The sequence below is a fragment of the Rhincodon typus genome, chromosome 11, assembly GCF_021869965.1.
Source record: "Rhincodon typus isolate 14 chromosome 11, sRhiTyp1.1, whole genome shotgun sequence".
Classification (NCBI taxonomy): Eukaryota; Metazoa; Chordata; class Chondrichthyes; order Orectolobiformes; family Rhincodontidae; genus Rhincodon; species Rhincodon typus.
In genome coordinates, this window is record NC_063342.1 from 21,543,279 (window position 1) to 21,568,173 (window position 24,895).

Genomic DNA, 24,895 nt, shown 5'->3' on the forward strand with positions numbered 1-24,895 from the left:
GGGGAAAGGTGTATCAATCTGAATACATGAAAAGACCATAGTACCCAACAGCATCCCAGCTTCAGTAATGAAAACTTGTGTCCCAAAATTACTCTACCTTAGCCAATGTGCATGCTCCTGTACAACTACAACACTGGCGAACTGCTGACAAAATGGAAAATCATCCAGAATACTGTTCTGCTTCCAACCATACTGCAGCAACTTGACAAGACTCCTTTGACAACATCTTCCAAACCAATGACCTTGTCCTTCTAGAAGGAAAAGTGCAGCACATACATGGGAACACCACCACTTGCACATTCCCCACCAAGCCATGTACCATTCTGACCTGGAATTATAATCACCATTCTTTTCCTGCTGTTTGGTCAAGATCTTGGAGCTCTTTCTGCTTGTCCCTCTCATCTGGAATTGGAAAAGTTTATCAAAATCACTTCCTCCGCCCTGCTTTCACTTTCACATGGTCCATCTGACTCCTCCCTTTCCTTCCTCAACATCTGTTTCCATTTCTGGGGATAGACTGGCCACCAATATCCATTACCTATACATGCTCACAATCTGCTTCCTGCAAAGAGTCTAGTCCATTCGCCCAGTTTGTCTGTCTCCATCATCTCTGTTCTGATGATGCCAGCTTCTACAATGGGCCTTCCAAAACGTCCACCTTCTTCCTCAACTAAGGATTCTCCATCACTGTAACTGACAGGGACCTCAGTCGTGTCCAACCCATCTTTCATACTTCAGCCCTCACCTTTTCTCTTCCGTCCGGCAACACAACAGAGTCCCCTGGCCCCCACTTACCAACCTACATCTAAAGGATCATTAGCTACCAGGAGATGCCATCACTAGACATGTTCCCCTCCCCTCCTTTGCAGGAGGCTGACAAGGACCATTCCTTCCTCCTCCACACCCAATTACCCTATGGTGCCTTCCAATGCAATTGCAGAAGGTGTAATACCTGTTGATTTACTTCCTCCCTTCTCCCTGCAGTATGGGAGATGGGTCAGACATGGCTGAGGTACCTGTCCATTACAGCGTTGGGAAATCTTTGGTGGAGGAAGGAGGTGGACATTTTGGAAGGCATCATTGTAGTATCTGGCATCATTGGAACAGATGCAATGGAGACAGAGAAAATGGGAGAATGGAATAGGCTCTTTACAGGAAGCAGGGTGTGAGGATGTATAGGTAATGGATTTTGGTAGCCAGAACACATCTTCCAGGTGAAGCAGCAATCTACCTGCACTTAACTCAATCTAGTTTTCTGTATTCACTGCTCACAATGTGGCCTGCTCTGCATTGAGGAGACCAGTCTAAATGTAGACGGAGTAACCACTTTGCTGAACACCTACCTTCAGTCCACAAAAATGACTCTGAACTTCCCTTTGCCTGCCACTTCAAAACAATAGTGTTCCCTGGCCAACATCTCGAGTTTTCTACAGCTCTACAGCACTCCAGCAAAGTTCAGCACAAGTTTCAAGAGCGGCATCTTATTTTCTGGCTGGGGACCCTGCAGCCATCAGGACTCAATAGAGTTCAAATAGTTAGGGCCTGGGCACCTTCTCCCATGTCCTTACCCCAGTCCCTGTGCACTACACCTTGTCCTGACATGGGCTGCTACCACAACCAACCCACTGTCAGCTACTACTTCTTCCAGACTGACCTTTACCCATTCTTTTATGCTGTATCCCTCTCTCTCTCTCTCTCTCTGTGAGCTCCACCTGCACCCATTGTTTACTTCTCCTTGCATCCCAGCTTCAGCATATAAACCGACCTTTTCCTAGCTACAATCAGTTTGAAGAAGGGTCACTGGACTTGAAATGTTAACTCTGCTTTCTCTCCAGAGATGCTGCCAGACCTGCTGAGCTTGGCAATGCCAACGTTATCCACATCCCATGAACAATAAAACAATATAATCGCATAACTAGCTTCATTTGCTGGGAATACTTTTGTTTTGACTATGTTGGAATCTATAAACACCGCAAGGAATCGATTTCACTATGAGAGAGATCAGGTGCGTCATGCCAGAAGTGCAGCTTGGGAGACTGATGTTTGGCTACAGTGGAAAACAGTAAATAAAATATTGGGTCTTATTGGCAAAACAGTCTTTAATGCTCCTGAAGGTCAAATTGGTCCCATCGGGATTTCTGTGCATAGTTTTCAAAGGAAGGATATTACTAACTTTCTCAGATTAGAAGTTTCTTTTCCTACTCCTCACTTTTCCAAAAAGCAAATTTTGCTCCTTAATGCATACAATAGCCAACATATTCTCGAGCATTCAATAGTGCTTAATACTGTTAGACTCTCCCAGAAAGAAAATCTCTTCGATCAGGAAACAACTGCAACAAGACTTTAAGCACTTGGGAAAATGCCTTTTCAAGTATGAACTGTTTTTATTCTAATATATATTGTGGACAACAACTTTATAGTGTCTCTTACAGGAAAATAATTCTACTGTGCATTAATTTCAGTAAACAAAAAATTCCACTGGAGGGAGGGTAACAGAAGTTTCGCAGAAGGGCCACCAAGTACAAGTGTTAAGAGAAGTTGAGACAATTGAAATATTTTAAATCAAATCAATTCATTTTCACCAAGACTTGATCAAAGACAACAAAAAAAAAGCAAGATTTAGGTTTCATACAAAGCATCAAACTGACTAGGTAAGCTTCACAAAATAAATACTGCATGTCAGCTTGAACAATTCAAATCTATTTCTCGCTAGAACATTGACCTTGGTTGGTATCAATTTCCACTGCATTTAGCACAATTGTTTCACTAACCACAAGTACTATCACATTCTGAGTGACAAGTATCCCATAGGATTGTGCAAAGGGTGGACTTCTGACTCAATAAACTCACATTAAATTTTGCTCAATGTCAAATTTCTTTAATTTAAATAAAATGGCTAAAACAATTACATTCTGAAGTTAGATATTTCCACTTCTACCTTAATCCTACATCTCATTTATTTAACTTTTAATCATTTTACCAGTTGTGAAAGATAATTGGAACATTTTACTTCCTGGATTTCTGTCCATGAGAACTCTCTTGTTGACATCACGCTCACTGGACGCCAGGTGCCACCTTAACATTAAAAAATGACACTGGAATGAAATTTATATAATTAAAAATGAAGTCCGCACAACAGGAGGCTGCTAGATCTTGATGGACGGATTTCTTCAATAGCAGTAGCTTCCCAAAATCCAGGCAACTGGATCAAAAATTATATTCTTTTCTCAACTCTCTTACACGTAAGATTCCAATGTTCTGCTTCTCCCTATCTGCCTTAATCCTTGAAAATTTTAACTAAAGTGCTAGTGAGCAAAACATGTGATGACTGCACCAGCAACTATTTACTGTACTAGCTCGTTATCGCTTCACAATCAGCTGGGTAAATGTAGGCCCAATGTAGTTCTTCAAAACATGCACTGGACCTTGACAGTGGACATCATGACTACTTTAAACTGTGGAACAAACTTCTTTTACAGCACATAAACAAACTTCAGCAAAAACAAAACCTAAATAATATCATTGGGGAAAAAAAAAAACAAAAATTTGACAATTATAGTCTCCTAAGTGCTCACCAATAAGTCACTACAAGTAAAAGGGAGAGAAAGGACAAACATTTTGGTTTAGCTAGAAACAACTCCAGTCACTTAAATTATCAAACACTTTTTTTTTGTTTACCTTGCAATGCAGATAGCTAGTTAGTGCCTTTCAACTAGTTAATGACAGTCTAACAAACCAGTTCTGGAAGATGCCTCAAAATTTATTTGCCATTACATAAAAAGCATCAACACTTTCAAAAAACACATTTAATGTTCCTTGTTAGGACTAGAGAACATACATGCATGAGAAATAAAAAGTCAACACACAAATAGATAGGGTGGTAAAGAAGGCATATGGTATGCCTGCCTTTATTGGTTGAGGAACTGAGTACAAGAGCCAGGATGACATGTTGCGTTTGGCCTCACTCAGAGTATGATGCTCATTTCTGGTTGCCACATTGCAGGAAGGAAGTGGAGGCTTTGGACAGGGTAGAGATGAGGTTTACCAGGATGCTGCCTGGATTAGAGGATAGGAGCTATAAGGACAGGTTAGAAAAGCTCAGATTGTTTTCTCTTGAACAGTGAAGGGCGAGGGGAAACTTGAAGAAGTTTATAAAATTATGGAGATGTACAGAGTGGGTTGACAGTCAGAATCTTTTCCCCAGAGGTGAAATGTCTAATACTAGGAGGCATGCATTTAAGGTGAGAGGGGGGAAAAATAAAAATCAAAGGAGATGCGAGATGCAGGTTTTTTTTAAAAATACAGACTAGGAGAAGTTTGGAACACACTGCCAGTGGTGGTGGGGTAGGCAGATACAATAAAAGGCATTTAAGGGACTTTTAGATAAGCACACAAATATGCAAGGAATGGAGGGATATGGAGCAAGGGAAGGAAGGAGAGATTAGTTTCATTTGGAGTCATGTTCGGCTCAACATTGTGGGCCGAAGGGCCCGTTCCTGTGCTGCATGGTTCTATGTTCTAACATTTTTTTGTTATTTGGTTAAGGTATTAAATTATTACTGAAGATTCAACGTACAAGTCAAACTTTGCAAATGATTTTTCTGGCTTTTAATTACAGAGAGGTAACATCAACACTTGATAATTCATCTTTTTATATTTCTGATGTTGCAACAGTTGCAAATTAACTATAAGTAGGCAAAGGGGAATCAATTAGGTTGCAAATTAAGTCCCAGCTCTTGCTCTCCAATCTTTCAATTCTCCTACATTGCGTTTCTTCCACTTTCCTACTGACGACCTCCAATCTTTAAGTCACACTAAACACTCCTGCATCAGGCACCTCTTAGACTTCAAAATTTCCAGGAAATTTCTTTCAAAAAAAAAAAAAAAAAATGGACTATGGTTCACTTCCCCTTCCCCACCACCACACAAGTCAAGTCTGTCACCTACCTTTGAAGGCCTCAAGTCTTTTCACTATTCTAAAAGGCATCATTGAAATGCATGCATTAACGGCAGCACTTAGAAGAACTTAAAACATTTCCTTATTTGGGTACTGATGTTTTTGTTGGGGTTGGGGGGGTTGGGGTGGGGGCGGTGGAAAGAAGTGTCAGCTTATGTATCAGCAGGGCTTCTGTGGAAAATTACTATTTTGATCTCTAATTTAATAAAGCAATTTGTACCAGCACATAAATGGACATGGCAATTTCATCCCACATATGGAAAGTTTCTACACTAAGTAGTGTGGGATCATATTAAGGTACTTTACATGCCAGGAGTTCGGCATTCATTAGACTTGTAGTTCAATTGTAAGAGAGTTCATCACCATTTAAAAACTTCCTATAACATCGAAAATAAACAGAGTATGACACTTCGTAGGGGAGATGGGGCTGCGGAACAAAACTCTTATTCATGTGCTCTCACCCACATGACCAGTTTCAAAACAACTGCACAGCAGAGGGCAATTTGCTTGCATTATTCCATGGGTTACTTTATGGGTGAGGAGATCCTCCCCTTGGCTCACCAAGCCTGCGCCCAACATGATGCCTTTCTAAATTTAAAACCCCTTGCCTCCACGTAGTCCATATCCCTCTATACCCTCCATATTTATGTATTTTTCAAAGTGCCTCTTAAATGTTGCTATTGTATCTGTTTCTACAATCATTTCTGGCAGCACATTTCAAGCATTTACCACTTGTGGCTTCTTGATCACTTTGTTCCACTTGTGTTAACGTGGAGTCCATAGCAACAATTTTTCAAAACTGAAAGTGGTTGGAAAATGGTGGTTTTCATACTTTTTGCAGAGGTAGGGGAACAAACGAAGTGGAAGCCCAGTGCAAAAGCCAAAGGGGTTGCTAATTAGGACAAAAGAGAAATTGAGATGTAAAATGGATGTAAATTAAGGGTGATAATCAGTCCCCTTGGTTGAGCGAAGTAAACAAGATAAGCTGTGGGGGTTGAGGACTGGAGGGGAAAGAGAGAATTTAAGAAAAATGGAGGACAGACATCATGGAGTCAGGGTCTGAAATTGTTGAATTCAATGCCAACTCCTTGAGGCAATAAAGTTCTTAAGTGGAAAATGAGGTATTGTTCCAAAAAAATGCAAGTTGAAGAACATTGCAGCAGGCCCAACATAGAAAAGATAGCACAAGAGCTAGGTGGTTTGTTGAAATGCCAAGCAACTGGAAGATCATTGCCATTTCTATAGACAGGTGTTCCACAAAGTGGTCTGCATTTGGTCTCGCCAACGTAAAGGGGGGACGACACTGAGCAGCAAATACGGTAGACTAAATTGAAAGAAGTACAAGTAAAACACTGTTGCAAAGGGAATGTATTTAAAACCTTGGACAGTGAAGAGGAAAGTGGTGAATGGACAAGTGTTAACCATTCTGCAATTGCATGGCAAGATGCCAGAGGGAGTGAGGAAGTGTTAAGAATGATGGGGGAAGCGGATCAGGATGTCATGGGGGTAACAGTGCCTGCAGAACGCTGACATGGGGATTGGTGAAGAGAAGAGGAAGATGTTTGATGGTGGCATCGGCTGGAGGTGGCAGAGAATGAATCTTCGAATGTGGAGAGTAACCCCATCACTGAATATCAAACAGTAATTTCCAGGACTGTCAATAATGTCATTTTCTCTGGAGAATTCACTGCAAAGCTTCCCACCTCAATTCCTCCATCCACACATAGCCACCTCCTGCCTCACTGAACTTATTTCTTCCTCTTTTGGCTGGATTTTGCCCCAGGTTCAGAGTTCCCCATTTAAATTTTGTGATTCTACCAATGCTTTATGTCAGCATGACTTCCAGTTTCCTAGTTCTAGCCACCTCCTCTTCACCATGGATGTGCACCATACATGTCCATCCACCATCAGGATGGTGTGAAGGCTTTTTTTTTGTTCAACAAGTGCACATCAGTGCCAAAGGTGTGGCAATGGGTACCTGCATTTGTGCCAGCTATGCTGTCTCTTTATAGGTACATAGAACATTCCTTGCTGAAATCCTACTTGGATCCTGATTTACAACTCTTTCTCTAATATACAGCAGTCAGTGCTACTTTCTGGTCTTGTACAGAAATGGAAAAATTCAGCAGTTTTGCAGCTCTTTCATTCCAATTTCCACCCTTCCCTCACCCTTTCCCCTCCTTCCCAGAACAATGATAGAGTTCTGCTATTCTCATGTTCCATTCCACCAGTCTTTGAGGATTAGCAGTTTGAGGATATGGAATAGGTCTTTAGGACAGATATGAGGAAAAATTTCTTCACCCAAAGTGTGGTCAGTCTGTGGAATTCTCTGCCACAGAAAGCAGTTGAGACCAAAACATTTAATGTTTTCAAGGAGTTAAGATTTTATTCACAGGGATAAAGGGATCGAAGGGCATGGGGAGAAAGTAGATACAGGGTATCAATTTGGGCAATGATATTAAATGGTGCAGCAGGCTCAAAAGGCCAAATGGTCTACCCATGTTCATATTTTCTATGTTTCTATGATAATGCCCTCTTCAAAGTGTAAAACTGGATTGGCCGAGGCTGGAGCACAGTAATAAACCTTCTACAAAAAAAATGGAAATATGGGCATTCTGGCTGTCAGCCAAAACGGTCATACATTAAGCTGCTTTCATACTTAATGCTGCACAAAACGTCTTAGTCAATAGGAAACAAATACTAATGTAAGATAACAAGGTGCAGAGCTGGACGAACACAGCAGGCCAAGCAGCATCAGAGGAGCAGGAAAGCTGACGTTTCAGGTCTAGACCCTTCTTCAGAAATAGGGGAGGGGAAGGGGATTCCGAAATAAATAGGGAGAGAGGGGGAGGCGGATAGAAGATGGATGAAGGAGAAGATAGGTGGAGAGGAGACAGACAGGTCAAAGAGGTGGGGTTGGAGCCAGTAAAGATGAGTGTAGATGGGGAGTTAGGGAGGGGATAGGTCAGTCCAAGGAGGCGGGATGAGGCTGGTCGGTAGGAGATGGGGGTGGGGCTTGAGGTGGGAGGAGTGGATAGGTGGGAGGAAGGACAGGTTAGGGAGGCAGGGACGAGCTAGGCTGGTTTTGGGATGCGTTCGGGGGAGGGGAGATTTTGAACCTTGTGAAGTCCACATTGATACCATTGGGCTGCAGGGTTCCCAAGCTAAATATGAGATGCTGTTCCTGCAACCTTTGGGTGGCATCGTTGTGGCACTGCAGGAGGCCCAGGATGGACAAGCCATCCAAGGAGTGGGAGGGGGAGTTGAAATGGTTCGCAACTGCGAGGTGCAGTCGTTTGTCACGAACCGAGCGTAGGTGTTCCGCAAAGCAGTCCAAGCCTCCACTTGGTTTCCCCGATGTAGAAGAGGCCACATCGGGAACAGCGGATGCAGTATACCACATTAGGAGATGTGCAGGTGAACGTCTGTTTGATGTGGAAGGTCTTCTTGGGGCCTGGGATAGGGGTGAGGGTGGGGGGGGGGGGGCGGGTGGTGTAGGGGCAGGTGTAGCACTTCCGGCGGTTGCAGGGAAAAGTGCTGGGTGTGGTGGGGCTGGTGGGGAGTGTGGAGCGGACAAAGGAGTCACGGAGAGAGTGGTCCCTCCAGAAAGCCGATAAGGGTGGGGAGGGGAAAAATGCCTTTGGTAGTGGGGTCAGATTGCAGATTCAAGGACTGCAACTTCCCCCCCACCTCCACCCCCCCCACCCCACAGTGGTCAAAAACACCCTCAGCCGTGTCTCTTGCATTTCCTGCAACTCATCCCTCACACTCCCTCCCCGCAACAACAACCAAAACAGAATCTCCCTCATCATCACGTACCACCCGACCAACCTCCGGATCCAACGCATCATCCTCTGGCATTTCCGCCAACTGCAATCTGACCGCACTACCAAAGACATTTTTCCCTCTCCACCCTTATTGGCTTTCTGGAGGGACCACTCTCTCCATGACTCCCTTGTCCGCTCCACACTCCCCACCAGCCCCATCACCCCTGGTACTTCTCCCTGCAACCGCAGGAAGTGCTACACCTGCCCCTACACTTCCCCCCTCACCCCCATCCCAGGCCCCAAGAAGACCTTCCACATCAAACAGATGTTCACCTGCACATCTCCTAATGTGGTATACTGTATCCGCTGTTCCCGATGTGGCCTCCGACACATCGGGGAAACCAAGTGGAGGCTTGGGGACTGCTTTGAGGAACACCTACACTCGGTTTGTGACAAACAACTGCACCTCGCAGTTGCAAACCATTTCAACTCCCCCTCCCACTCCTTGGACGGCTTGTCCATCCTGGGCCTCCTGCAGTGCCACAATGATGCCACCCAAAGGTTGCAGGAACAGCATCTCATATTTAGCTTGGGAACTCTGCAGCCCAATGGTATCAATGTGGACTTCACAAGCTTCAAAATCTTCCCTCCCCCGAACGCATCCCAAAACCAGCCCAGCTCGTCCCTGCCTCCCTAACCTGTCCTTCCTCCCACCTATCCACTCCTCCCACCTCAAGCCCCACCCCCATCTCCTACCGACCAGCCTCATCCCGCCTCCTTGGACTGACCTATCCCCTCCCTAACTCCCCATCTACACTCACCTTTACTGGCTCCAACCCCGCCTCTTTGACCTGTCTGTCTCTTCTCCACCTATCTTCTCCTTTACCCATCTTCTATCCGCCTCCCCCTCTCTCCCTATTTATTTCAGAACCCCCTTCCCTTCCCCCATTTCTGAAGAAGGGTCTAGACCTGAAACGTCAGCTTTCCTGCTCCTCTGATGTTGCTTGGCCTGCTGTGTTCATCCAGCTGTACACCTTGTTATCTCAGATTCTCCAACATTGGCAGTTCCTAGTGTCTCTGTAACACACACTATTGTTGCTTTCCCTGGAATGTAAAAGTTGTCTGTACAGGGAGGTTGGAAAGCAGCTACTGCTCCTTCTAAAGCAAAGCATTTACTGGAACATCAGAAAGATTATTTAGCACCCTGATCGGAAGAAGGCTACTTTAGAATAAGTGATACTTTTTCAGGGTTCACTTGATGAAGCACGTCAGCTTCATCTAGTTTTTATAAACTTAGATAGGCCATGGAAAATGAGGATTGAATTACCAATAACTCTTCCTACAACAACAAACACGCAGTGTTATAGTGCCTATACATGTATTTCAACACCATTTGAAAAAAATTTTAAAAGAAAGCAGACATGCATAGTGGCCTCATCCAAATGCACGTTACAGCCGAGGTAGGAAGTGCTCATTCGGTAACTACATTTTTTAAAATACATACAAGTCATATTTTTCCTGTCTTAATATCTTCCATACAAAATATGAGCATCGAGATTACACACATGACAGCTACAACCTGCATTTATACAAGCACCTTCAACATTAAGTGGCAAGGACGTCTAACTCAGCAATGGAAAAAGAACCACAAGACTCTGCAGCACGTATGAAATTATACCTTAAAAGACAAATTAGGTCTCAGGACTGTGAGGGATTCACCATCTTTTTTTTTTTTAAACTGTAATTCACAAAAATAGCAACTCAAAGGGAAACCAGCATTTATACTACAGAAGTAGAAGAAGAGTGTACTGATTGAATCTATTCGCCAACCGTACAGAAAATGCCATGAAGAGTGCACCAATTAATGATGACCAACTGTTAAATGTCAAGTTTTGTTTAAATTTTAGACCAGGCGTGTTGAATCTGATGGTCAAGGCCCTGTGAAATGAACGAGCAAGTGGCTGGCACTTATTTTGTTGAGTTGAAACAGGCACAGTACATGTAAATTTTATGTTTGCAAAGAAAAGGACCCTATTAAATGACTAGTTTCCAGTACACACATTACTAAACCAGATGGGTTTCCATGACAATCTATGGTAGGTGGCCACCAACACTGGGACCAACTTTATATTCTAGATTCGAAACCGAAAGAGATCAGGTTCGAGTCGCACCTACAAGAGGTATGTCGTAATCTGTCTGATCAGGCTTTAAAAAAGAAAAGACTATATGCCATTTTTATTATTTGAACTTAAAATTCCACCAGAATCCACGATTTGAAACAATATCCCTACAGCATGAGTATGGACCTTTGGATTATTAGCCCAGTGGCATTACCATTACACCTTCACCTCTACCAAATGGTATGGTACCAAACACTTGCAATCATCAGTAAACATCCCCATTCCTGATCTAATTGAAGGGGAAGGGCAATAACAGGGCATCTAAAGATGGTGGGACATAACAGTGAGGAATCACTCAGTGAGTGTCACTGCAGCTGACTCTGAAGGTTCCACTTTGAGTCTAACTAGTACCAGAGGTGTGTCATAATCTGTCCTAACAGGTTAATTCAAAGAACAAGAAACACTTCCTGCTTTAACTTCCTATAACGAATTGGAACAAGTTACTAGTCAAACAAGTAAAGCTTTGCATCGATTACATTTTGTCTCTGCACAAGTTATCTCTCCACTGGCCCACAAAAGGATTTAAAAAGGCGAGAACTAAATGGGGGGGAAAATAGTGTTATTCAACAGTTGTCACTATCCTCCAGTTGGTTCAAGGTGACAACTAACGATCACGCCCAGACTGTAAAACCATGTCGTTAAAGCATCTTTAGAGCTAATAATCTTGTTCTGAGAGGGATGGATAGGACCCAGATGCAAGCAGATGATTATTCCAGGGTTTGCTGCAGCTTCTTCCCCCAGAATCACCCACTTCACAATTACAGGAACAAGGAGAACAATCACCCGGCCACAGAAAAGGACATAGTCAGAGAAACACCCTACCCTCAAATCACACTCTCTCTTTCTCGTTATTCTTTTTTAAACTAAAAGCAAACAACTAACCTGTATTCGCGCTTTTCAATTCAGTGCTAGTCCTGGGCCCAGGCCGGATACCTACCTCCGGTCCGCTCTCCAAGCGTCCGCATAACGACCCCAACCACACCTAGCTGTGATAGACAGCCCTGTCAGCCAATAGACAACATTGTCCCCGCCCCCGCGGCAGTGATGAGCGGAACTGACAACCAATAGTTAGCATGTCCCCGCCTATCTAGCTTTGATCGATAGCACTATTAGCCAACAGACAACATGCTCCGCCCACCCGCACCGGCGGTGATGGATGGCCCTAACAACCAATAGACAAGCCGGTCGCCGCCCCATAGCTTTGATGGACCGCACTGTCAGCCAATAGACACCGCAGTGTCGCAGACAGCCGCCAATCGCAGTTCCTCTTAAAGTGACACTTTGATGGCTGAGTGCTGAATGGGAGGAGAATTGCCATTGGCTTGTACCTTCACTGGATCCGAGTTACTTAGGCGGAGAAATCGGGGTTTCCGCTAAAAGATTCAGTCCTGCAGCTTAGTTACCAACTTACCATATTGTGGGGTAGAAGTCTGAAGCCAAAACTGTAGTGATTGTAATGAGGTCAGCCATAGAGCATGAGTTCCCTGAACGGGGCTGTTACTCTCATACAATCATAGAGCCCTGCCTGATAGGTAAAACTAGAAGTGTCAGAGGTTCTGAAGAGGCAGTAATACTGTCAAAGATTTTTCATGTGTAAATAAAGGGTGAGCTGGTGACAGGATATCAGCCTCTGTGGCATTATTTCAGTGGTAATGACAGTAAACCATGTTCCTGAAGAAACTCACTGGCAACAGTCAGTTTTGAGTTGGGTAAACATTTCTTACATCATGCCTTTGTTTGGGAAGCTTGACTCATTCGATCCTGCCATCAAGGACTGGGCTCAGTATGTGGAAAGAATGTGTTATTTTTTCCAATAAATGACATTGTGGCAAATGAAAAAGAACAAGTGATACTCCTGACAGCCTGTGGAGCCACAGGTTTTTCTGTTATTAGGAGCCTGACTTCCCCTGAGGTACGAGATACTAAAACCTTTCAAGAATTCATGGACATAGTTAAGCAATATTATGACCCCAACAACCTCTAATTCTGAGATGCTATTGTTTTTATTCAGCAATTCGAGAACCAGGGGATTCTGTATTGGGATTTTTAGTTAGATTAAGATGACAGGCAGAAGCAGGTGACTTGGTTTAACCCTTAATGAGATGCTTAGAGGACATGTTGTGTTTGGGATTAATTATGTCACTGTGCAAAAACACCTATTAGCTGAAGCCCGACTAAACTTCAAACGGGCACAATAACTGGCTTTATCATTGGAAAATGCAGCAAGTGGAGCATATGAGTTAACAAGGTGTAGAGCTGGATGCACACAGCAGGCCAAGCAGCATCAGAGGATTTTGGCCGGCTGTGTTCGTCCAGCTCTACACCTTGTTATCTCAGATTCTCCAGCATCTGCAGTTCCTACTATCTCTGCAGCATATGAGTTGGAGGGTTTTCCAATGGAATTCGTATCCTGCCAGCCCGACTGTGCTTGGGGAACACCACTTGAGTGTAGGCAATTGCATAGCCTCACTCAGGACATAGCCTGAACAGAGGGACTCTAGGTCAGCCTATAGCAAAACCCCAAAACAAAGCTAAGCCTCCATTAAAATTTTCTTCAGGCTCCTTGCCGACAAGCTTTAGTAGTTGCTGCCGGTGTGCAGACTCAAGAAGGCAAAAGAGTTCCACTAGACCTAAATTGAGTAAGAGAACTCAGAGGCTGTAACCAGGAGAGTATCCAGGAGAGTTCATACACTGGAAAGTCCATCTACATCTGGTTTGGAACAGTTATGGAACTTATCAACGTCCAAATCAGAACCAATCAAACTAAACATCTTGTTAAATTGTCATCCAGCGCTAATGGAATTCAGTACTGGCATGGCCGTATGAGTGATTGCAGAACCAGTTTTTAACAAAATTCGCTCTGGACTCCCCCTTAAGTTTGTGCAAGGCCTTGACTAGACTGAGAACCCATACCAGGGAACCTTTACAGATTATGTGTACAACTGCAGTTCCAGTCCCTTAACAGAAACAGCTGGTTTGGTCATCACTGTTATTAGTAAAAGGCTCAGGTCCAAGCTTGGTGGGGTGGAATTGCTTATGAGATGTTTACCTAGATTGGCTCAATATTTTTCAATTAAAAAATAGCTGCCTGAGTAAAATCCTAATTAAATACCCGGATGTCTTCCAGGATGTTCTAGGGACTATCAGAGGAGCCAAGGCTTCCTTGCATGTTGACCAGACAGAAATTCTATGATCCTGCAAGGTCCGCCCAGTGCAGTTTACCTTGCAGGCAAAAGTAGAGGCAGGAATTAGAAGGCTGGGAAGTGATGGAATCATCAAACCCTAGTCTAGTTTGTGGAATGGGCAGCAGAGGTCGTTCCAATTTTGAACCCCCACGGATTGGCTCGTCTTTGTAAGGATTCTAAACAAATGGTAAACAGCTTTTTGCAATCCCTTGGGTAGAGGATTTATATGTAAAGCTGCTGCGGGATTGTCCTTCACGAAGCTGCACATGAGCCATGCTTACCTGTAATGGCATTTAGATGAGAATTCCCAGAAGTATGCCACAATTAATACCCATAATGGCTTGTACCAATATACAAGACTGCCATGTGGAGTACTGTCAGCCTGGTCAATTTTTCAGTGGACAATGGAGAACTGGGAAGGCAATGGCGTATTGGTATTATTGCTGGACTGTTAATCCAGAGACCCAGATAACATTCTGGGGACCTGGGTGTGAAACCCACCACAGCAGATGGTGAATTTGAAGTCAATAAAAATATCTGGAATTTAGAATCTAATGATGATCATGAATCCATTGTTGATTGTCGGAAAAACCTATCTGGTTCACTAATGTCCTTTAGGGAAGGAAACTGCCATCTTACCTAATCTGGCCTACATGTGACTCCAGAGCCACAGCAATGTGGTTGACTCTGAACTGCCCTACGGGCAATTAGGAATGAGCAATAAATGCTGCCTAGCCAGCGATGCCCTCATCCCATTAAGGAATTTTTTCAAAAATTTGCAAGGTCTATCTCATTTCACCATTTATCTAGATGACATTCTAATAACATGGAAAACGAAGAACCACTAAGAGAAGTTGGACATAGTCCAAAGGCGTTTTGCCAAGGTGGGCATACGCTTAAGAAGGGAAGAATATGTGCTCCAGGCCCCCAGTTGAGCCTACTTGGGCTACAGAGTCAACAAGACTGGTTTACACCCATTGGAAGATAAAGTGAGAGTGATCACAGGTGCCCTGGCTCCTACATTCATCCAGGAGCATAGGTCATTCCTTGGGCTGATAAACTATTATGAAGGTTCATTTATAAAATGGCCTCCATCCTGGCAACTTTGCGTCAACTCCTGAAAAAGCCTTGGAGATGATCACAGGCAAGCCCTACCTATCAGGGAAGTAAAGAAACAGCTATCATCCTCTAAGGTGTTGGCACATTATGATCCTAAGAAAGACCTTGTATTGAAATGCATTGACTACCCATGCATTGAGCTGGTATTAGCTCATTGGTGACCCAATGGAGAGGAACGCCCAACAGCGAATGCATCCAGCACTTCAGGTAATGCAGAGCGTAAATACGGCCAGATAAAGAGGATTGATGGTCATATTTGGAGTTAGGAGGTTCCACCACTAACTTTATGGATGAAAATTTGTGATAATAACAGATCATAAAACTCTACTTGGTCTGCTCAAAGAGAACAAGGCAGTACCATCCACAGTTCTGGGGGGCTTTCAGGAGTGGGGCTCTAATACTAGGTGCTTATAATTACAGGGGTTGGGGGGTGAAACACCATCAGGAATGCCAATGGCAGGCTCAAGATTCTGCCAAGCAAGAGAGACAGTTTGATTATAGGGGACATTGTTTGGTGTAGGAACCACAGAAATGGCCCTGCATGGTTAAAAGTCATGGTTAATGCAGGGTCAGGACCAGTGTCATATAAAGTTTGAGTGAGTGCTATGTCCTTAACAAGCATGTGGACCATATGAAAACTGCAAATTTGCAAATGGTGCAGAAGCAAAATGTGCCCTGTCACTTCCAGCAGACAGAAAGGCTGCTAGAAACGTGGACTCACCCTCTCTATCAAGCATTGATGAGTCCTCAGAATCAGAGATGGACATGATGGATGTAGCCACCTTGACATCTTTGCCTCTGGAAGAAGAAAGTGAAATTCTACTGAGGCGATCCTGGGGCAAGAGGCAAGCCCCCATGCTTTACACACCACCTGCATAGGACGCTGAGTCAGAGGAATCTGAGCCAGTCCCCAGGAGGCTCTCCAACAAAAAGGAATGATCTATGGTCTGTGCCCTCAGACTCAGAGTGGGAGGGATGTATTGATTGTAACAAGGTCAGCCAGCTGGACTTCACAGAATATGAGTTCCCTGATTGGGGTTGTTAATCTGGTCCAATCAGGGAGCCGTGGCTGACAGATAAAATGAGGCGTGTCAGAGATTCTGGCACTCTGAAAGCTGGCTCTGAAGAGGTAGTACTAGACTAAAGCACTTTTCAGGTATAAATAAAGGGTGACAGGATACCAGCATTCATGGAGTTATTTCAAAACCTACACTTTAAGACCAAGTTGCACTTTCCTGCCAATGAAATAAAGAGCAGATTGAAGTTTTGTGTGTGTCCTGGGAACAATAATAAACACTTTAACCCGTGTTGACAGGAATAAAGGTCAACTACGTTCCTCCAAATTTCTGATCTAAAGATCTGTAAAACATAATTTGGGGCTATCAGTAACCAGTTAAATATCCATTTCTTTTTCTGCTGATATACAAATTGGAGGCAGAAAATGTTCAAATGATCTGTTTCTGAAGGACAGGGTTACGGTCAGGATAGGTTGCTCACCTGAGCAAAATGACCTGTTTTCAATAAATTGCTGAAACAGCTTTTTTTGAAATAGCTGATGTTTCATTCTTACTTTTAGATGCACGGAGTGTTCTTTGTTACAACTGCAATAGCTTTAATTCCATATTTTTGCTGCACATCAAATATTGAATCTAAAACTGGAAGCTGGAGTTTGAGGATTACATTTCCAGTTGGAATCAAAATACTCGTAAATGCAGTTATCAGGTGTTAAACAACCGATCTATTTCCAGTAGAAATAGCAAAGACAGGATTTAACCACCCATTACAAATAATGTCATACTTTGACACTCACTTTAACAACTGTCTGTATTCTACATCACTCTCAACATAGTAAAATATTCTGATGTGCTTCAGAGGAGCAAATTGAGAAGTAAATTGACATCAAGTCAAAGAATTAGAGCAGGAAACTAAAAATTAATTTTAAGGTCCACCTTGAAGGAAAAGAGGTAGGACATTACAGAGAAAGAATTCCAGTGTCCAGGGTCTACAAGATGGTGAAAGGCACAGCTATTAACAGGAGACCATTTACCTTAAGAAGAAAATGCAATGTTAGCATTCGTTTCAAGAGGGCTAGACTACAAGAGTAGAGATGTAATGCTGAGGCGGAGGTTGAGGCTGTATAAGGCTCTGGTCATACACACTTGGAATAATATGGGCATGTTTTGGACTCTGTATCTAAGGAAGGGATCCAGAGGAGGTTTACAAGAAACATCCCAGGGATGAAGGGCTTGTCATATGGGGACAGTTGAGGACTCTGGGTCTGTACCCGATGGAGATTAGAAGAATGAGGAGGAATCTGATTGAAATGTACAGAATACTGAGAGGCTTGGGTAGAGTGGACATGGAGAAGATGTTTCCACCAGTAGGAGAGACTTGGACCCAAACACACAAACTCAGAATGAAAGGACAACCTCTTAGAACTGACATGAGGAAGGAATTCCTTCAGCAAGAGGGTAGTCAAACTGTGGAACTCATGGCTACAGAAGGCTGTGGAGGCCAAGTCATTTAGTGTATTTAAGGCAGAGATTGATGGGTTCTTTATTGGTAAGGGGATCAAGGGTTGTGGGAAAAGGCATGAAAATGGGTTTGGAAAACATCAGCCATGATCAAAAGGCAGAGCAGACTTGATGAACCAAATGACCCAATTTTGCCTCCATTTTCTTATGATCTTATGGCAAAAGAAGTGGTGGATCTACTAGAGGTCAGAGTTACAAGGTTGTAGGAAGTTAAACAGTTTGGTAAGGATGGAGACACGGAGAGGTTTGACCAGAAGAACTCTTCAAAAAACAAAGTCTTGATGAACACCAAAAAAGTGTTAAAATAGACCTTATCCAGTATTTTATCATGTGCTGGACTTCTCTAGAAATTGAATTACAGGGTCAACTTGATGTTCTTTTAAAAAGGAATTAGTATATTATCTACTTGTCTGAAAAATTAGTAGGAATTTCCAAGGAATTTTTTTGATGTAGGTCCTCAACTTAATAATTCAGGATAGAACATTATAAGCATGAAAATAAATAAGTAAACTAAATGGTTATAAGTGGGTTTCCATTACACATCAAGCACGAGATTGTGGACTCTTTCTTTCCCGTGCTTTTATATCTGTTTCTTTGCTGTCCTCCAGTCCTCAGTGGCTGTCTTCTTATTTCCTCCCAAATTTCATACTTCTTGTGATTCCCTTGCTCCATTACAGCCTCTGTCCCTTTATCTTCCTGTCATGTTAGGTTCTCAGTACTAATCACTGACAGCTGGAACTGGGTATAGCTTGCTGCCAGCAATCTTCCTTTCTATGCGGAGTCTAAAGGCCTGTCAAATTATCAGATAGATAACTAGGGGGTCTTAAGAAGAAGGGGCTCTTGCCTTACACAGTGAGGTGTAGCTTATATCATAATGGCAACAGATACAATTAACGCTAACTAGTTAGGCCTTACTACAAATAACAGGAGCCAGAGATAACTAGTCTGTCTCTATCAGGATCTCATGCTGGACTGCTTGATTGGCCATCCAGACACTGGGTTACATCCCAAATTGAATGGAGCTAATGCAACTTCAAAATTAACTTTTTCAGTACCCTTGCTTTATACATAATTTCTCACTGCCCAAATATAAGTGATGATAAGCTAGAGATTCCTTCACATTAAATTCAAAACCTCTCCTACATCAGTTCAAAAAGCCCTTTTATGAAATTTCTTCATGACCATATTTTGCATGATTTTTCAATTATAGCAGATAGTGCATCAAAGATAATATTTGATGAAAGGCTCTTAAAGTCAACAAGCATTCAATCCTTGGTATAAAACCAAAGTTTAGAATAGATTGATACAATATTACAGCACAGGAACCAACCATGTAGGCATCAAGTTTCTTTTATTCATTTTTGGGATGAGGGTGTTGCTGGCTAGGCAGCACTTATTACCCATCCCTAATTGGCCAGAGTCAACCACATTGCTGTGGGTCTGGAGTCACATGCAGGTCAGGATATCAGTTTCCTTCCCTAAAGGACATTAGTGAACCAGATTGGTTTTTCCCAACAATCAATCATCATTAGAGTCTTAATTCCAGATATTTATTGAATTCAAGTTCCACCACATGCCATAGCAGGATTTGAACCTGGGCCCCAGAATATTATCTGGGTCTCTGGATTAGCTGTCCAGTGATGTTACCACTAGGCCATCACCTCCCCTTAAGTGCTTTATGCTTCACAAACTGGATGTTGTTCTATATTTCACAGTCAGTATAACTCTAAGAAACACAATATATCGGTATGCCATTAAGAAATATGTTCATTACAGCATCACTGTTTTACAGAATGTGGCCATATAGTATAATAAAAGTCTCAGGCTCCATTTGAATTTAGATCGCCTGAAGCATGACATGTTGATGGAGGCTACTCTTTGTAATCTAATTACTTAAAGTTAGCTCAGTCACTGAAGTGCCTGTGATTATCAATTTATGAGCTTTAACAAATGATATTTGGATCTTTTCAAAACCACATCCCAGTTTCTTATATTACAAAGGATAACATAAATGTTGCTGCATCCAGTAAAGATACCCTGCTGGAGGAAAAATACACATCAGTTTAAAACAAAACCAAATAAATGAAAAGTGATGAGCAAATAGGTTGCTCCATTACTCCAGTAAATTGTTGATGGAAGGCAATAATATAACAGCAATGTAAACTGATATAACATTATTCCCTATTCAAAATGGGAGGGAGGCAAAAAGCAGTTAACCAAAGGCTGATTGGCCTAATATCTATTGCTGGAAACGTATTGGAAGCAATATTAAGGAAGTAATAGTGGAATAATTCGAGAATCATAATCTAATCAAGTCACGAATGGAAAATTGAGTCTGCCTAATTTTTTCAGGAGCTTTTGAGGAAGTCAATGGAGAGAGAGGAACCAGTAGATATGTTGTGTGTGGACTTCCAGAAGGCATTTGACAAGGTACCCCACAAAAAATTGTCATAGGAACCCACAGTGTTAGAGGTAGTTTTGTTTTAGTATGGATATTGGGTAGGAAGCAGCGAGTGGCGATAAGGGGGTCTTTTTCAGTTGGAGGCCCGTGACCAGTGGAGTTCCACAGGGATCAGTTCTGGGACTGCAACTCTTTACAATATATATTCATGACTTGGAGGAAGGAAGTGAATATACTGTAGTTAAATTTGCAGACGACACAAAAATAGGTGGAAAGGCAGATTGTGGGAGGGTTGCAAACAGTTTACAGAGATATTATTAGATTAAGTGGGCAAAAATTGACAACTGCAGTATAATGTGGAAGGGAGAACGAAAGAACATAACATTATTTAAATGGAGAAAAACTGCAGAGATCTACAACATAAGGGGACTTGGGAGAAACACAAAGGTAGCACACAGGAGCAGCAGGTAATCAGGAAGGCCAATGGAATGTTGCCCCTTATTTCAAAGGCTTTGGCGTGTAAGAGTAGGGAATTCTTACTGCAACTGTACAAGATGCTGGTGAGACCACATCTGGAGTTTTTGTCTCCTTATTTAAGGAAGGATATCATTTCATTAGAGGCACCTTAGAGAAGGTTCACTAGGATGATCCCCAGTATGGAGGGATTATCTTATGAGCAAAGATTAAACAGGTTGGGATCTACTCAATGGAATATAGGAAAATGAGAGGTTTTCTCATTGAAACATACAGGATTCTTAAGGAGCTTGACAGGGTAAGTGCTGAGAGGACGTTTCTCCCTCATGGGAGAGAGTCTATAACCAGAAGGCATAGTCTCCGGATAAAGGCGCATCAATTTAAGACCAAGATGAGGAGGAACTTCTGCCCTCGGAAGGTTGTGAGTGAAGAGGCACTGATGTTCAAGGAAGGAATCCAGAACGTGGGCCATGGCAATTGAAGGTGTAGCAACTAAGGGTAGAAAAATTATGATTGGGAATTAACAAGAGGCCAGAATTACAGATATTACGGAGGCTGGTGGGGCTGGAAAAGATTACAGAGAGGGGTGAGGGCGTGAAAGGATTTGAAAACAAAGAGGATGTTTTGTTTTTAGAAAGAAGCATGTCTTAATCAGTATAGATCAGCAAGAACAGGGGTGAGAACTGGGTGTATTCCAGTTTGGGACAGGTAGCAGACTTCTGGACTTCAAGTTTACAGAAAATATAATGTAGGAGACCAGCCAGGGGTGCATGGGAAATGTCATGGCTAGAGGTAATGGAGGCATGAATGCGGGTTTTAGCAGATAACCTAAGACAGCAATGAAGTTGATTTTAGATGGCAAACATGAGGCTGCCTTAAATATAAAACATAGGCTAAAGAGGATCAGGAGCAGGAAGGGAACTTGGGAATGATATGGAGTGGGAATACACAGGAGGAATGTTATGGAATAGCGGATGGGATAGCATGGGAAGAAGGAAGGGATGGGGATGATACCAGAGGAATGAAAGGAATGTGAATGGCATTAGAGAAATGACATAGGAAGGATAACATAGCATAGCATAGGGATTTAAAGAAGATACAATAAGTTACAAGAAGTTGCAATAAAGACACTAATTTCACCATGGATCTTTTGCTGGCCTCTGTTAGTAGTTCCATCCTTGCCTTGCAATTAGCTGGAGGACAACCATAGCATAGCCCTACTAGGAAGGCAACATTAATACTTTTTCTAAAAAACTTGTAAGCCCGAGATCATAACTGATGCATTCAACTTTATTCAGTTACAATTTGCATAACTTCACAACAAGGGATTACGTACCGAACAAATGTATTTCCGGGACGAAATCTGAGCCTGAGATTTTACATAACAAGCTATTTGTGCAATGATATGTGCATTGTTAAAAGAGACATTCCTACAGTTCCATTTTGTGAATCCACATTGTATTTTATATCACCCATAGAAGGCTTTTTAAAACTACTTAAAAAATCAGACTGAAATAGGTTCCCACTTAGTGGCACATTTACATTTCACACCAACCCATCAGCCAATAAAAAAGTGCAACAATAATTACTAACAACCCATTGTAGCTGTTTTTCCTCAGTAACAGCATTTAAGGGCACAGAAACTTTACAAGCAAGTTAAACAGTGCTGTGAAAATCACTGTCCTGAACAGACAAGAACCTACTTGACCAAAATAATAGTCACCGAGAAACTATTTATACAAGTGAGTATATCAAGAATGAGTTTGCATGGTACAATGTCTCTACCTCTGAACCAAGAGGCCTGAGTTCAAGTCCTACCTGTTCCGAAAGTGTATAATAACATCCCTGAAAAGGCTGATGAAAATATCCACATGCTTTGAGGCAGGTATTTAGGTGTTAATTTTCTGAAGCACTTCATCACACACAAATGGTTGTTAAAACATGAACTTTATTCCCCGATAAACATCTCAGAGTGCAACTAGAGTTTTCAAGAATCAGATTGTTATCAGTCTTTTATTAGATAAAGGTATCAAATGATATAGAGCTAACATAAGTATAGGGACTGAACTACAGGTGAGTCATGATCTAATGCCAGAACTAAGTACGGAATGAGGAAGCAAGCTTGGGAGGCTGAACGATCTCTTCCTATTGTAACTGATAGGCTTTCCCATACACATTGTAGTTATAATTAAAGAGGCAAATTAACCTCTAAACATAAATCTTTGACATTCTGATCACTAAAGGTACTAACTGTTCACTTCTTAAGTCTTTATTTCAGAAGAAGTTTGATCCAAGAAAACAGGCTGTTTTTCCTATGTACTCGTGTGCCATTTCTCTCAGCTGATTTTTCCATAACCTCTGAAGTGGCCTTGCTCGCTTCCAAAACCACGCTGTATTCCTTCAGTATGATAGCAAGCTCCTTCTCTGGGTTGAAATGCAGCATCTGCCTATTCAGTAGAGGGACAATTAAATTGAAACGATCTACCATTTTATTAAGTTGCTTAATATCGTCTCTGAATTGCTCACATTTTAGATTCCACTGTTTCTGGTTGTAGAGGGTCAGAGACTCACCAAGCTTTCTTCGATAGCCCACCATATCACTTCTGAGCTTCCGTATGGTTTGATTTATTTCTTTCTGCTGAACAATCCATTCTGGTTGATATCCATTTTCTATGAGTATCCTGTTCAGGTTATGAGTCATGGGATCAATGTATGGATACTGTGAAAATTTTTGCAGTGGCTTGCCTTTACCACTTAGATTGTCAAATTCACCTTTGGCCATTGATTCTTGGATGAGATCTTCCACCAACCGTTCCACTGCTTGGGTTATCTTTATTTTCTGGCTCTGCCGGACATCTTTCACCATCATAGTGTTCTCAAGCTCCTGGTCTTGCAGCTTCTGCTTTCTGTAGTCCAGCACCTGCTCTGTTGCACGGTTCATCCGGAATTTTCTGTACTGTTTCTCTCGTTGACTTGGTGTCCCGATGCCAATGCCTTCGAAGCTAAGGTACTGTCTATGTTGAGGTGCTATGTATTTGGATTGTTCTTCCTCGTCATCTGATCTTTCATCAGACTCTGTCTTTCTTTTCTCAGCTATATGTCTGACGACAGCCTTGTAAGCTTCTTTCACCTGGATGAATTTTCGAGGATCTGCCCCAGAACCACTGTCTGGATGGTGCAACTTTACCAATTTGAGGTAAGCTTCCTTCACTTCATTGTGGCTGCAGTTCTCCTGCACATTAAGCAGGCGGTAGCAATCTCGGAGGCTCTCGCTCATGGGTTTGTAACCCGAAAGCATTCTAACACTTCCACTACAGGTTACAACACAACTTCTCTTCGCTGTTAGCATATTGTCGTCGCACTGATTGATGTCTAATACCGTATGGGAACGGGAACACGGCAGGGGACCACTTCACCTTGCATTCAATGAATCAAAAAACTTTTGGTCTTAACAGAGAGGAAAAGAAACATTGCATTCATTTCTGGGATTTAAGGGACAGGATTGCGTACATGTCGCACCAGCAATGAATGCGCTTTTTGTCTGTCACATTAAAAACTGTTGACCTCCTCCAAAAACATTCAGCAGATATTAAGAACAGAGTGACAAGGATGTCCGGAAATTCAGCCAGTTGTAAAAGTAAGCTCTGAAATCACCTTCTGTCTCTGCCCCTCAGCAAGGAGCCATGTCTATTGTGTAAAGTGAATCCTGGGAGCTGTAGTTTTGCTTTACAAAAACACTTTTTAAAAACTCCAGGTAGAGCGCTCTCAACTGGGAGAGACAGCGAAGTGATTGATGCAGTAAAACTGCGGGCTTTCGAATCTAAACTGTTCCAGAACGGAATGACAGAAGTTTAAACGATAACGTTTAAGAAGGAAAACTCCCCACTGGCAAATGCTTGATTGCAAGATTCTGGTTTTGTGAAGGACGAGAAGAATCAGTTTTAAAAACAAATCAATGCAAAATACTGCAGATGGTGGATCAGGAGAAAGACGCTTTATCTCAGGAGAGAGGATTATCAAGAATGTTAGCTGAGGTGGGGACCAGGCAGAGAAATTGTGGGGTCAGCTGTTTACTGGGTCTCATGGACTAGATAGAGAGGAAACTAGAGAAAGAGGCAAGCTTAAGTATAGAGACTATAATTAAGAGACCCAGTTTAAGGGAAAAGAAGTCTCGCATTTAAGGTGGGGGGGGGGGGCGCGGTGGTCCTTTGTATACATAATTCTCTTTCGCACCTAACAGTGGAGGCTGGTCATTGAATTTATTCAAGGCAGCCTTAG

The 24,895-nt window shown here is 42.5% G+C and overlaps 2 protein-coding genes across 2 annotated transcripts in view; both read right to left on the reverse strand.

The window, feature by feature from the left end:
- tmem50a (transmembrane protein 50A) overlaps positions 1 to 11,905 on the reverse strand; it is a 40,245-nt gene extending 28,340 nt beyond the window's left edge. Inside the window, exon 1 of the mRNA XM_048603048.1 lies at positions 11,787 to 11,905. The gene's annotated coding sequence lies outside the window, so the exon portion shown is untranslated. The remainder of the gene's footprint in view (positions 1 to 11,786) is intronic.
- A 10,070-nt stretch (positions 11,906 to 21,975) lies between these two features.
- dnajc28 (DnaJ (Hsp40) homolog, subfamily C, member 28) lies at positions 21,976 to 24,424 on the reverse strand. Its single transcript, XM_020512977.2, has one exon. It carries the CDS (start codon positions 23,964 to 23,966, stop codon positions 22,887 to 22,889), a length of 1,080 nt encoding a protein of 359 aa, XP_020368566.1. The 5' UTR covers positions 23,967 to 24,424; the 3' UTR covers positions 21,976 to 22,886.
- Between the last annotated feature and the right edge of the window lie 471 nt (positions 24,425 to 24,895).

Excerpts from the sequence above, each read along its gene's own strand:
- dnajc28 (XM_020512977.2), bottom strand. The coding sequence starts at position 23,966 with ATGCTAACAGCGAAGAGAAGTTGTGTTGTAACCTGTAGTGGAAGTGTT.